This window comes from Pygoscelis adeliae, unplaced genomic scaffold, assembly GCF_000699105.1.
Source record: "Pygoscelis adeliae isolate BGI_AS28 unplaced genomic scaffold, ASM69910v1 Scaffold218, whole genome shotgun sequence".
NCBI lineage: Eukaryota > Metazoa > Chordata > Aves > Sphenisciformes > Spheniscidae > Pygoscelis > Pygoscelis adeliae.
This window is the reverse complement of record NW_008825433.1, coordinates 2556726-2570410: the sequence shown is the minus strand read 5'-3', so window position 1 is coordinate 2570410 and position 13685 is coordinate 2556726. Positions and strand designations below refer to the sequence as shown.

The window sequence follows — 13685 nt, the reverse complement described above, 5'->3', positions numbered from 1 at the left end:
AGGGAAGCAGCATGTATAGCTGGACTGGGCTGTGGAGTTATGCACTCACCTATTTTAAAGCAGCTTCCCCACATAACTGAGATGTCAAACTGAACCACAGCGAAATATGAGGAAAATAGTGTCCTTAAACAAATAAATAAAACACTCTTAGCATGTTTTTCTACACTAGTTTTTTCACTCACTTGCTGAATTACATCAGGATAAAGCATAGGGAGTCTCTCTGCAATGAGGGCCAATCCACCCATTCCTGCAAAAACTTGCAGTGGAGACTGAATGGGACAGGTTTCAAGAAGCGATTCATCTAGCACTGCATCCATACACTCATCCCCAGGACTGATGGCTTCATCTTCAGGGCAAGGTCCCAGTAAATCTGCATGTTCTACAAAAACACAGGGGTAAAAGAAATTAATACATCATCATCAATATTGTGTTTACCTCTTCGTCCTCACTTAAAAGTGTACTTCAAAAGTACCAGTTCCTTCTTAAGCAAAACCTGAGTCAAGAACCTGAAACGAATGAGTACAAGAGTATCAAAAGAAAAGTATTTGTGGTACCTTTTGCCAGTGACGGCAGATCCATGTCATAACTTGGGATTATTTATACAGGGTTACATGTTAATTATTAGAATTTTATGTTTTACTAGAATTTGATCTATATCTTCAAAATTTTGTTAACTTTGGAAGTATGACATTTTTTAACACTGTCCTTCATCTAGGAGGTAAGAGTAGGTTTGTTACTCTCCGATAAAGAGTGCGTAATTGAAGAAAGGAAAGATAACCTTATTTAAGTTAGTCTTGCTATTTTTTCAAAAATGCTGAACAAGAATTTTTTTAGCTTCCCCTTTCCCATCATTTAACTCACCATCCATAAAGTCCTATCACCTATCACTCACCACACCTATCATTCTCACATCTCCTCTCTGTGAGGTGTCAAAATACCCCTCTGCCAAAGCTGTGAGATTTAATTCTATTCTTCCCCATAAAAAGTATCAAGATCTCTATTTTCAACTTTCTACTAGCCTCCTCCTCCCAGTTTATGACTAAGCACTGTAATATCTTGTACAATGGACAAAAAATCCGATCATTTTATAGAATGATGCACACAGTGATGCACACATAGAACTGTGTTCTATGAACACAGTTCAGTTTGTATATACAGAACCCTACCACAATTCATTTTGCCAAAAATTAATCCTCTGCTCATTACCACAAGCAAACTTCACAGTGAATATTCAATTTATTTCATCTAAAGAATCTGTATTGCAGATTATGTTGTTGAATACTATAATGCAGTGGTCTTCAAAGCCTTCACAGTATACCCACATCAAAAGGCAGCACAGATCAAGTGGTCTCAGTATCTCTTTGCTGTGAGTAGTCTGACACCCAGCTGAAAATCCACGATTATACTTAAAATGTTTGTATGCACACATGCTCCAAAACTAACTTTTTTTTTTTAAAGTTTTAACCACAGATACTTTATCTTTTAAAACCTTTTCTTTCCTAATTTGAAAGGGAATAAGAAACAGCAGGTCTTTCCCCACCCTAATTCTCAACTTTTAAATGTGCAAGAAGCACCAGGTTACAAGGGCATCATGAATATGTTGTGGGAGAAGCACATCGCTATGGAGCAATGTGATCAAGGTATCAGATTTAATAAGCTCCGGTCAGGGATATGTAGGAGTATGTATATCAATTCTCCTTAATTCAACCCGAAGGACTATGAGAAATAGAAAAGGTCACATACACTTCCAAAGCAGGATAATCCTTGTAAGGAAGAGCCCAAACGTAACACTTTGAGTACATACAGCTTTGATGTCTACTGTTCGTAAGGATACAGACAGAAACCACCTCTGTGGAAGTTTTCCCTACCACCACAGATAGTGGGTGAGGATGTCTGTAAACACGCTGGTCTCAGCAAGGGACCACCTTCTGTCAGATGTGTGGAGGATTCCACCACACTGGGCTGAACACTATTTACAGTTCGATTGCTTGCGATGACACAAATTGATCAGACCACGAAAAAGGTTAGATTTCCTTAATAAGGAAAATTTCAAAATAAAGATTTTAAAGGAAGGCTCACTCCTCTGCTTTACATCATTTTACAGTGTAAAGATCTGTAAGCCTTCCCAAAGAAGGAAAACAAGAAAATAGACACACACAGATATTCAGAATGCACAGAAAAATCACTAAGGCCAAATGCTTCTCTGCAAAAGACACTTGCAAAGTATGTTATCAGTGAGTAAGGGTATAGGCAGATCTTTTATTATGAGTGCAAATATAATGCTACTCCTTTCATATCTTAAATATAGTTGCAAGGAGTTACACTTAAGTATGCTTCTCCAGTACTTCTTTTAGTTAATCTTCGTATAATCAAATTTCAACCATTTCACCTCCATGAATGTTCTGCAAGTTTTCAGTGAAGTCATGCACTTCAGCTATGGAAAACCGCTGATCTCGAACAAAGGCATTGAAGCACACAGGAAAAAAAAAAAATTATACTTTTCCTCAAGTATAGTAGTAGTAAATGCAGCTCTAGAGACACCATGTGAAGCTATAAAATATATCCACCACAGATAAAAAAAGTCTACTTTAAGCAATGAGCAAGGAAAAACTGATAGGCAAGAATGATTTCTATAGATATTAAAAACTAGTCATTAAAAAGCAGTAGCACTAACCTTCATAGCTGATGAGTGGTGATTGTGAAACATCTGAATGTAACTAATATTTGCTGTAGAGCACCATAGATCAATGGATTTGTAATGACAAATTCAAATTTTCAGAAGTATTAGTCTCAAGTTTAAAAAACAAAAGTCTAATAACTTAATAAAAGTTCAAAGAGGACCTTCATGTTTTCACATGCAACTCTACTACTAAACTGAACCTCCTCTAATGATTTTTGAGTTTCATTCAAATAGAAAAATATTTATTATACGTTTAGAATTTAAATAAACAGCAAAACAAAACAAAAATATCATTTGAAAGAGAAAGGCCTCTCGATAGTGTGAGAGATCTGTATATCCAGCCATTACATGGAGTCATGAAATACTTAGCTCAGACCAGATAGCAAGAAAATAGACTTTTCTTTTTTTCAACTCTTCTTTTTTGTTTCTTATCTTTTCTAGAAGGAGATTGATCTATCAAGTGAACAGTTTTTACAATAAGCCCTGTCTTAAAACAGCCAAATGATTAACTTTGTAATTCCATGCTGTGTCAGCAGGCCGGTGATCAGCAGACCACGTTAGCTTAATTTCAAGGTCCCATTCCTCTAAGTCCTTCCCTAAAAGAATGATATCAAAATATTTCAAAACAGATTCCTTGGATGCAGCTCCTCCCTCCCTCCCCTTTCCCCAGCACTATGAGCAAGTAGATAGCAATCAATTAGAAAAAACCTTAGCAAGAAACAGATCATATTAGAAAAATGTTAAGAATAATATTTTTTAAAAGCTAGAGTTACAAGACTGGCTTAGGTGGGCTTGAGAATAATTCCCATTTTCAAAGCATTTAAGTACCCAAGTTGCCGCAATAAAAAATTTCACAGGCTTCTCTAACTTATATGGTTTCAAACAGCTCCTGCATTATTTAATCCGCCCTGGTTATCAGCAGAAACACTTAGTACAGAGAAGTGGTATACATGTCAAGAAATAAAATACATGGTATCTATACAATCATATAACCGTATCATATACAACACTACAATGAAGAAAGAAAAGTGAAACCAGAGCAACCATATTGGTGCATCTTATAGATACAATCTAAAGACAGGCAATGAATTTGTTCTTTATCACCAAGTTTAGCACTTGTCCTGTAGAGAATGGCTCAGGAACATCATCCAAGAAAATACAGAAAACTGCTGCTTCTTACCAAGAAAAATCAAAACAATTTTTGTCCAAAATAAAAGCATTTTAAAAAGGAACATACCAAAAAAGTAAGAATACTCACCTTTTTCTGTGTGAAGACGTTTAAATGAGTCTGTTTTCGATAAGCTTGGATCTGAGATGACTTTGGAACCAAGCTTAACTGTCAAATCTATTGATCGGTATCCTTGAGGGAGTTTACGGTCATACAGCAGAGTCAGAAGCTGGGCAAGTGTCATTTCAGCTGGTAACGGTTGGCCTGAACAACAATGGCATTGAGTCAGAGAGGAAAATTATGATTGGGTTATTTTAAGATACATGTCCAGGTGCCGTTCATTAACTATACCACAAATGCCAAGTAGACTAAATATTATCTGGCTCCAAACCAAGGCCTTAATTCTAACATTTTTTCTCTTGGGAAAAGGGGCCCCATCAATTTGGAACAACTATCAAAGAACTATGCCAACATTCCCTAAGGCAGCTCTGTGCCGAGAGCCCAAGCACTTGGCATATTTAACAAATGGCTAAGGCTGTAATTTGATGTGCATTTTAAGCCCGTCCCCTACTATGAAACCCCACCCCTGCATCACGTTTGAATTGCGGTGGCGTAAAGGTGTGTGACCATAAGGTAAAAAAATGGTTGAAGTAGAAAAAAGTGGAGAACAAAAAAACCTGCAATTCTTTTCAGTCCTATTAGTCCCAAGCATAGCTCACTACTCTTGTGTCGGGACACAACTCAGCAAGAAAAAATGAATGGCACTGCCACGAACACTTTTCTCGGCAGCAGTGCAGACTTGAAATGCAGATGCAATAGAGCCCAAACCGATTACTCAAATCAAGATTTCGGCCACTCTGTTGTTTAAAAAGAATATGTTCTTCCCTGAAATTACAAGTTACTCTCAAGGCAGAACAATTTTTCCCTGACAACAAGTAGACTTACATAAAGTGAAATGTTTTAGAGTTGGATCATATAATACGCTTAGCATGCCCATTTCATCTTGACTGTGCTTAATCAAGTAACACAAGTTCCAGGAAGGTCTTTAGTAGCAACCTGTTTCTTCAATGAAAGATGGTGTCTTAAGAAATGAAAATTAGAAACATCTTGCCATTGTGCAAGTGAAGACGTTTTCTGCCCTTTTTTTAATCACTGATTCTGCTTTCCATGGCTTCTTTTTTTGTAACAACTGGCTATTGCGCAAGACGTGTGATTGATCAGATCACAAATCTGATCAACCCAGCAGACAGTCAACCTTTACCAGTTAGATACTGAAACAGGCACTGAGTTTTGGTCTCCTTTCCAAAATGGTAGCATTAACTATATCAATTTTAGATATCTTAATCCAAGTATATGATCCCTCTAATAATTGCCAGAGGATAGCCTCAAAGCCAACCATTCTGTAGTGAGGTCCAAATTTAGTTTTTTACTGGGTGAAAATGACTTTGATCGGAAGTTTACCACTTAATTCCATTAGCTGGTTCCTTGTTTTTACACTATAAAACAGATAAGAAGCTCTTCCGCATGACATTAAAGTGTTTCACCCATGTTTCTGTTCTTTATCCCTGATGTAAGATTAAGAATTTCAGTCACACCAATCTCTCTCTATAGGACAGAGAGATCTCTCTGTGCCCCAACTACAACATTGCCACCAGCTTTGTCCGGACAGCTGATAAAATGTGAGTACCTATCTGCTATACGTAACACATGACTAACTGCTTGAGACACGCTGTTTTTGAAAACACAAGTATTATGGAATTCAAGAATATTCCTGAACTGGCAAATCAACCTTCCAGAGAGCAATACAAGCTGGCTGCCCACTCAGAACATAAAATAACAGGGCACAAATACCGTTTTAGTTCTGCCTTGCAGGTCAAACAAAATGTGAGTCACCTTACAAACCCACCCCCCTTTTATTTCTGAGTGAAAGTGGAAATGTTTTTGAGATTTTGTTTACAAACAGGGAACTAAACTTTAAGGAAGATCAGCATAATTCTTATTTTTGTTAATCAGCTATGATATGCTCCACTTCCAGTTGAAAGCTGTTACCCAACCCAGAAGGGCTCTACACTTCAAGGTGCTCAACAGAAAGATAAAGCTGTCCGTTAGCATTACATCTACTTTCTGATGATGTATCAGCCACAGAAAAAGACCATGATTTTGAAGTTTAAAAACAGTTATTAAAGTTACCTGGTAGAAGTTTATGGTATAGATGAAAGACTGGAACACTAATGGTCTTGCTGGAAGATTCTCCTCCTGAGGAAGAGGTACCTACTTTATCCGCCATCACTCTTCCTCGCCTTGATGGTGGACGTGGAGGGGTGGATGAAACAGCTCTTTTTGACTGAGATTTCAAACCTAAGACAGAAGTAAAAAATTCAAAGTCATTCTGGTATTTAGTAACTTCAGCTAGCCAAGATGCAATGTAGTCAATACCAAATGTAAAGTACCAATGCCAATGACAGCAAAAAAGTCAAACTTCTCAGCACTGACAAATTAAATATCAGAATAACATTCATGTATAAAATATATTTGGATATAATCCCGGTATTTTTACAGTTACAAGGCTGCGCATGCTCCTGAGCCCCAAACATAACCAAACTGTAACTGTACTAGATCATATCATCCATTAAAAAAAGAAAAATATTCTGATTCTGCTCTTAAACTTAGTTAAAGAACCATAGGGCCCATTGCTAGACAGGTAAAACTTTTTTAGGTTGTTTTTTCAGTTGCAAGCAAGAAAAGCAAAAATTTCTGAACTGACAGACATTGCAGCAGGCAAACAATAGATAACAACCATTTGTCTGGCCTATGAATGTGACTTCAGCTGCAGTACTGACAATAGCACACGTGACGAAAGGTGTCTTTAAACATGCTTTTAAAGTTGCCTAGGTCAAAACCTTTAAAGTAAGCACTACATGAAAATTAAAAGGCAGAATAGGAACATAAAAGCTTACGGAGCTCACATAGCAAGACTGCCATATTTTGGGACAGCTTAAGTTGACTTAAGGTACAGTGAAATTATACTACTATCATGTACCCTTCTATGCAGGTGACAGACGAAGTAAAAGAAGTCAGCAGGTCCATATACAAAGACTCATATACAATTACTGCCTCATAATCAGCCAAGAGCAGCTGGAAAACTAACAACATCCGTACCGGAAATGCTATAATACTCTCTGGTTTCAGCTGATCAGTAGGAGCAGCTATAATACGCAACACATTCTCCAATAATTTCAGTATACTAAACTAGCTTGTCTTAGGAAGATTAGGCTCCAGATACCACCTCTACTCTCTATTAATTTTACCAATAGGGAATAAGTTAAACACTGGCTGCATGAGGCTCTGAGGACACTAAGAAAGACCCAGAATATATAAAAAGATAAAGACAAAAGAAGAAAAGATTTCACAAACAGGTTGTAAAGACAAATGCAAATGAATTAAGTTTACATTTAAACTGTTTTAGTCAACTGGAAAAAATACAGGCAAAAAGAAGGAAAAACTTAAGTCTGCTTCTTTCTAAGTAGGGAATGGGCTATATCAGGCAGTATGATCAGAGATGTAACCGGGATGAGACATGGCTGACTATGCTATGCCCTATCTTCAAGCTTGGTATATTACTTTTTTCTTCCCAGATTTCTTTATTCATGTTTTAACCCTTCACTTGGAGCTATTAATATTTTAGATCTTACCAAAACAAGTTTACCCTGTTTAAGTGGCACCTACTGCAAATATCTTTCCAGATAAATATGCTGTAGTTAACAATCAGCTGTGTTGCTTTAAATATATACCAAGATCCATGAAACTGCTGCCCTATTCAACACTTGAGTTTAGAGTTATATCTACATCTAAAAACCTGAAATAAAAAGCTTAAGAAAGATTGGTGCCAGAAGTCAAAGGAAATCAGCATCTCTTCTTCATGCTTCATGAAGTGTAAATGAAATTGAGGTAGCTCAATGAAGGCAGAAAGCTAGATAGGAAACGGGTAGTTTGAAGTTCACTAATCTCTCTCTATCACACACCAGAACTTCAAACCAAAGACTAATAATCTCCACAGCCATCATGTGAACTGTAATCTTCCTGTACCACTGCAAAATTACTATGTTCAATCTATAACCTCCACAGCAGTTTTGGAGGAGAAGGGTTTACATGAGTGATTCTAGAAGGATCTTCACATTAGTTTTTAGAAGGCGAATGCTTTGGAAGAAAATCCTGTATGTGTGGTTTCCAAGTGGAATAACATGGTTTATGCTTACATCTCCATCTGACAGTTTTTAGCAGAGTATCACCAGTTGTTATGGAAAGTATATGGATCCTTTTATTTCCAAAGCATGTTGTGGGAGTAGGTGATCAAACTCTGATGCACCAGCCACTGCAAAAATGTAGAGGTAGTAATACCCATACCACAGTAATAGTACACAAATACTAATATATGGCCATATAATCCAAGCTCCTGGTATGTCTCTACAAAATCTTGTAAAATGCACTAGCAACAGCAGCCACAACATATCACTGACACACACATCTAGGTACAAATTTGTCAAAGTATATAATCCCCTAGAGGCAGCAGTTCTACCAGGAACCAATCTTTGCTGCCTAACAGCCAGTTAGATTAATCGGGCACTACAATTTTTCTAACCATCATTAGTAATAAAAAGAATTGTTGGTAGATATGATTCCCCCCCGCTCCCGGCAATGTCTGAAAGCTCTGTTTTTCAGAAGGTGGAAGAAAAAAACCATACCAGAAGCAACAACAACACTATAATTGTCCTGAAATCCATTTTCTGCTTTAACTTTTTCTTTCTCTTCATAGTTCTTTTTTTCTTTATCTTCCTTCTGTTCATTAATTAGCTTAGCTGTGATACTGGGTGTATCTATACAGGGAGAAATAAAGAGGAGAGAAAGGCATTTCAAGATAGGAAGTTGATTTTGTTACAGTTTCTAGGCTGTTAACAAGGCTATTCTCAACTATTTTAGTGGCTTAGAGTTCCATTCCAGGCAGTAATTGTCTTGTAAATATCTATGAATTAAGGTATCATGGTAATTCTGGTCCCCTCTTCTCCCAAAAATCTGTCCTCCGACAATTTAATACTGTAACAACTTAAAACCGTTACCTGATGAGTCTAGTGTATTCATGTTAAAACACCACTGCAACCAACCAAAAATGAGATTAAGCAAAATAAACAAAGACAAAAAAACACCAATCAAAACAAAGCACCAAAAAACCCCAATAAAACAACAAAAAAACAACAAAAAACCCCCAAAACTTTTTTTAAGGACACCTGCAGACTTATTTAAAGAAATTGTTGTTGTATTTAGGTCTGGGTATCTAGTGTTATATACTGACTCAATTTCAGAACTGGCAAGTATGATTTTTCCTTTGAAATTGGAACACGTCTAAAGTACATTACACATCCAAACCTTGTGCTGTTTGCTTAGGTGAACATTAGATTATTGCAGTTCAACTGTTTTGTTTCAATCATTAGTGTAGATCATAAATATGAGCAAGCAACTATTGAATCATTGATTACTGGTGACAATAGATCATTTCACACCTTGTAAGGTACAACACTGGCACCAAAATGGCCAAATAATTCTCTAATTGCTTCTGAGTAGTAACTTCTTTCCACACAGCCACAGCAGCCTTAAGCTATAATCACAGACTCGAGACCTAGAAGTACCATCCAGCTACCTTTAACTGTGTATCACCACTGGGTGAGGTGCTGAAAGAGATATGGTTTGACCTGCTTGGAAATATATTATGATTTGTGCCTTAAGACATTGGTTATGTCTGTGTTAGACAGCAGTGCAGACCAAAAGAAGATAGAGTGAAACTGCTGCTACTCAGGACCCAACATTCACACACACACTATATATATGTGTGTATATATGCATATAAAATGTATATAAAAACATATAAATATATATTTATATATAAAAACATATATATTTTAGACTGGGTGTTGGCTTCTTAAAAAATTCTCATTATTATTATTAAACTTCAGAGTTGCTCTAGTTTGGTCCCATGGACTGAATGCCCATTTATTGCTGAAAAATTCAAAGGTCATTAATAAAATTATTAAGGAAACTTAATCAATGGTATTTTTAATACTGAGGTAATACCCAGAATTGTTGTTCACTCTTCCTGACCAGTCAAGACCAATAACTGAAGACAAAGGTGAATGAAATACAAAACAACTGGTAGTCATCCTAAACGATCCTATCTGCAGTGATAGAGCACATTTTCTTCCTATGGTGAAGGGATGCGAGTAGCAGATTTAGCAATGATTTTAGATGCACACACCCTTTTTTTTTTTTTTTTAAAAGGCTGGGAGAAAAGTATGAAAGGAACATATTTATCGTGATTTATTTTTGCAGAAAGTATGACATGATCAATTTGAGACATTAACAGCGTAGTTAAGAAAAAAGAAGCTCAGCCAAGGGACAGCCTCTGACACAGGATCTTCACAACTTCCTACTGTTGCAGTGGTGGCAGCCTTTTCTTCTTTTCCACCCCCAGTCCATCCCTTCTCTCTTCTTGTCACCCCAAACACACAGTTTACTCCTCATATATTGAAGTCTTCTTTACTATGTCCTAACCATGGACTTCATGGAATAATATATAAGTATCACTAAGCTTTTAATACAATCTGAGAAATCACATTAGATGAGGGATGGAAACATAAAACAACCTGAACTTTTCCAGAATTAATTCTTCCAATTTAAAATGAGAGTTAAGCTGAGGAACAGCAATTCCGTAGCAAAAACCAAAGTTATGGTGCCCTACAAAAGTCAGCATTTGATCCATTTCAACAACAGGCATTACAGTACATCCCATCATCACATTCCCCTCCCCAGTCCCTATTAGCACTGGCTACCAAGTTGACCGCAATGCACCGCTAAGGCAGCTATTCAGTACAGTTTATGTCACTGCTCAACAACTGATCCCTACCTCATATGCAGCAACTACCCCACCCATTACAGTAATTCTGACCATAAATTGCACAGGGATCTAAAAGACTTCAGTCACATTCCACACACAACTGTGTCTGGACAGTAAATGAATACAGAATTCTATCAGAAATAGTAAACTATTCCCTGATAAATTAGTGTCAAGCATTTTTCTAGGCTTCACTATTTTTTAATTAAAATCCCAAAGCACATCTTGTTCTGTCTAGTGTTCTGCAAATATCTTTATAGTAATTCTATTAGCTTGTTAGGTAACATACTTATTGCCCTAACGAATTTATTAACAATTTTGATGTAAAGATCTTCAGTAGATATAAAAAAGCAATAGTTCCTCTGAACTCCAGGAAGATCTGCTTCAGAAATTAATGATGATCTACACGGAGTTCCAAAAAGTTATGCATACAAATATATCTACATGTAAGAACATACATACCTAGTCAGATATGTGTGCAGCGAAGTGCACACACTTCAGTGCATATCTGCAAAATGGCAATATCACAGTTGATCTTTGACTTTTCTTTGCTGTTACTTAGAACCACATCTTAAGAGTAAAGAGGAAGTCTTGGGTTGGTTTGTGGTTTGTTTTTTTTGGGTTTTGGTTTGTTGTTTTTTTTTTTTTTTTTTAAATTAGACATGCTTAAAACTGATTATTGACATAACAAATTTTGCTCTATTTCTTACCTGAGGAGAATCAACTTGCACCTTGCCTGGTTTTACCTAGGGAGCTCTGGCATGGACATGACACCTTTAGTATGAATTCTACTCTTTAACTACATTTTAAAAAAGATCACTAACCCAAATCTTTAACATATAACTCTATTAAATAAACACTAAAGTTCAAGGTGGGATTCATTTTAAGATTAAGACATCTACCATTCAGGTGACAAAATTTGTATTATGGTCTGTGGAGGCCTGGTCAACAAAGTGGTTCATCTCTCCATGTATGTTCAAGTAGCATAACCGAAAGCACTGAACTTTAAAAACACTAACAAATAAATTCATGCCTTAACATTATCCTCCCATTGTATATAATTTAAAAATTAATCTCTAAAAGTAAATTATGGTTTTCAACCTCCATTTAGTAAACAAACTCAAATGTTTATATAATAGGCAAATGCAGAAATTAGATGGAGCCTTCATTAATGCCCTTTTCATAGCAACATGATTTCATCTCCATCTTGAGATAAACTTCTAAGTCCCAGGACATTTAACTGACATAATTTGGGAATATTTAAGTGACTGGATGAAAGACCGGGTGTTTTAAAGACTGATATTTGCAGCATCACTTGTATGGTCTTGCAAAAATCCCATGAGAGATTTGAGAACACATTAATACCAAAAAGCAAACAAAAAAACCCCCAAAACAACCAACCAACAAGCCCCCAATCAAAGAAAAAAATAGAACAAAACAAAAACCCCACCTTCCCCACCTGAGTTTTATAGAAGGAAAAAATAGTATTTGACCAGTAAAAGAGCATTTTACATGGAACATAAGGCATATGCAAAAGCTTACAAATTAAAGCACTGTTTCATATTTAGCAATTACTGATGAACACTGCAAATATGTATCTTAGACATACTTGGTTTATGCCATTTTTTTGGTTCTGTTTTTTGGGTTTTTTTTGCAACTGTATCTTTAAAAAAATAAAACATGAATTATTGCAAACTTGCCTGACACACGATCAAGAACCTCTGCTAAAGTTGTTGAGACAGGCAAATGAAGAGTACGAAACTTGTGTCCAGCTCCATACATTGGATGTTGAATTACATGACTAGTAGCATTAATTCTACCTTTGTACAGCTGAAAGGAAAAAAAAGTCAACATTTAACATGACCTAAAATTCAGAAATAAGTTAAAACACTAAGTTCTTATAAACTCATCTCAGCAAAATAAAGCTATATCTTTTGTGTGCTAAAAAAAAATTGACATATCCTTCAACTTTGGAGGTATACAGTAAAAATGCATCAAATTAGGACAAGTTTAATTTTTTAACTCAAAAGAATTTGCTTCAAAAGCCTAGAATATTTTTAGGATCAGAAACAATGTGATATCATATTTGTTTTAAAATACCCAATCATTTTATATAGCTGTACATAAGAGAAAAATTGAGTGTCTGAGACTTGCATTTATTTATGAAATCAAAACTTAATTCTGAAATTAAATTAGGAAAATCACAATATACTTGGAGTAGAGAAAGATGTCATTTATCTATCACTCTGACTTGAGGATGAAGTTTATTCTAGACTTAATATCTACTTTTTGCTATTATGATGGATAACTAAGTCACTACTAGTTAAAACACTTCAAATATTTTAACATAACATATTTTAGCCTGAGCTCTGTTTGCATTTTGTATCACTCTTTGCTTGCAGTAACTTTTTACAGACTTTTCTGCAGTAAGAGTGCCACTGATCCCCTTTCTCCTATCACCAGGAGAACTGTTTATTAATATTCACATACAGAACCAATTTATTGTTGTGCGATATTATCAAACAGATTTAATACTTGATGACAATCAGAATTTAGCTTATAAAATACAGGTTTGGTAAGAACTTAAGAGATAAAAATGGGGATCCAATCTTTGAAAGGTTATGTTGTTGGATATACTAGTAGTATATGCTGCACATCCACACTATAAGTTTCTCTCTGGATGTTAGACTCATCTTCTCCTCAGCAATAAGCCAGATTGTTTCCTGGTGTTTTTAATAGAAGAAACTGAATTATATGACAACTTCTTTTCAAGATATTTTTTCTGCTTTTACATATGTAGTAACAGTCTGTAAAAAACTGTTCTACGTAAAACAAATTATTAGAAAATTGATGTTACCTTCACATTACCAATGGCCATGTTAACAATTCATCTCAAC

The 13685-nt window shown here is 35.9% G+C and overlaps 1 protein-coding gene across 1 annotated transcript in view; it reads right to left on the bottom strand.

Annotated features, from left to right (window-relative positions):
* BIRC6 (baculoviral IAP repeat containing 6) overlaps positions 1-13685 on the bottom strand; it is a 171375-nt gene that overhangs the window by 64370 nt on the left and 93320 nt on the right. The window contains exons 56-60 of the mRNA XM_009331049.1: positions 12489-12618; positions 8591-8722; positions 6039-6206; positions 3939-4112; positions 183-379 (exon numbers count right to left, since the gene is read on the bottom strand). Of these exons, the coding sequence (XP_009329324.1) occupies positions 183-379; positions 3939-4112; positions 6039-6206; positions 8591-8722; positions 12489-12618 (801 nt within the window). The remainder of the gene's footprint in view (positions 1-182; positions 380-3938; positions 4113-6038; positions 6207-8590; positions 8723-12488; positions 12619-13685) is intronic.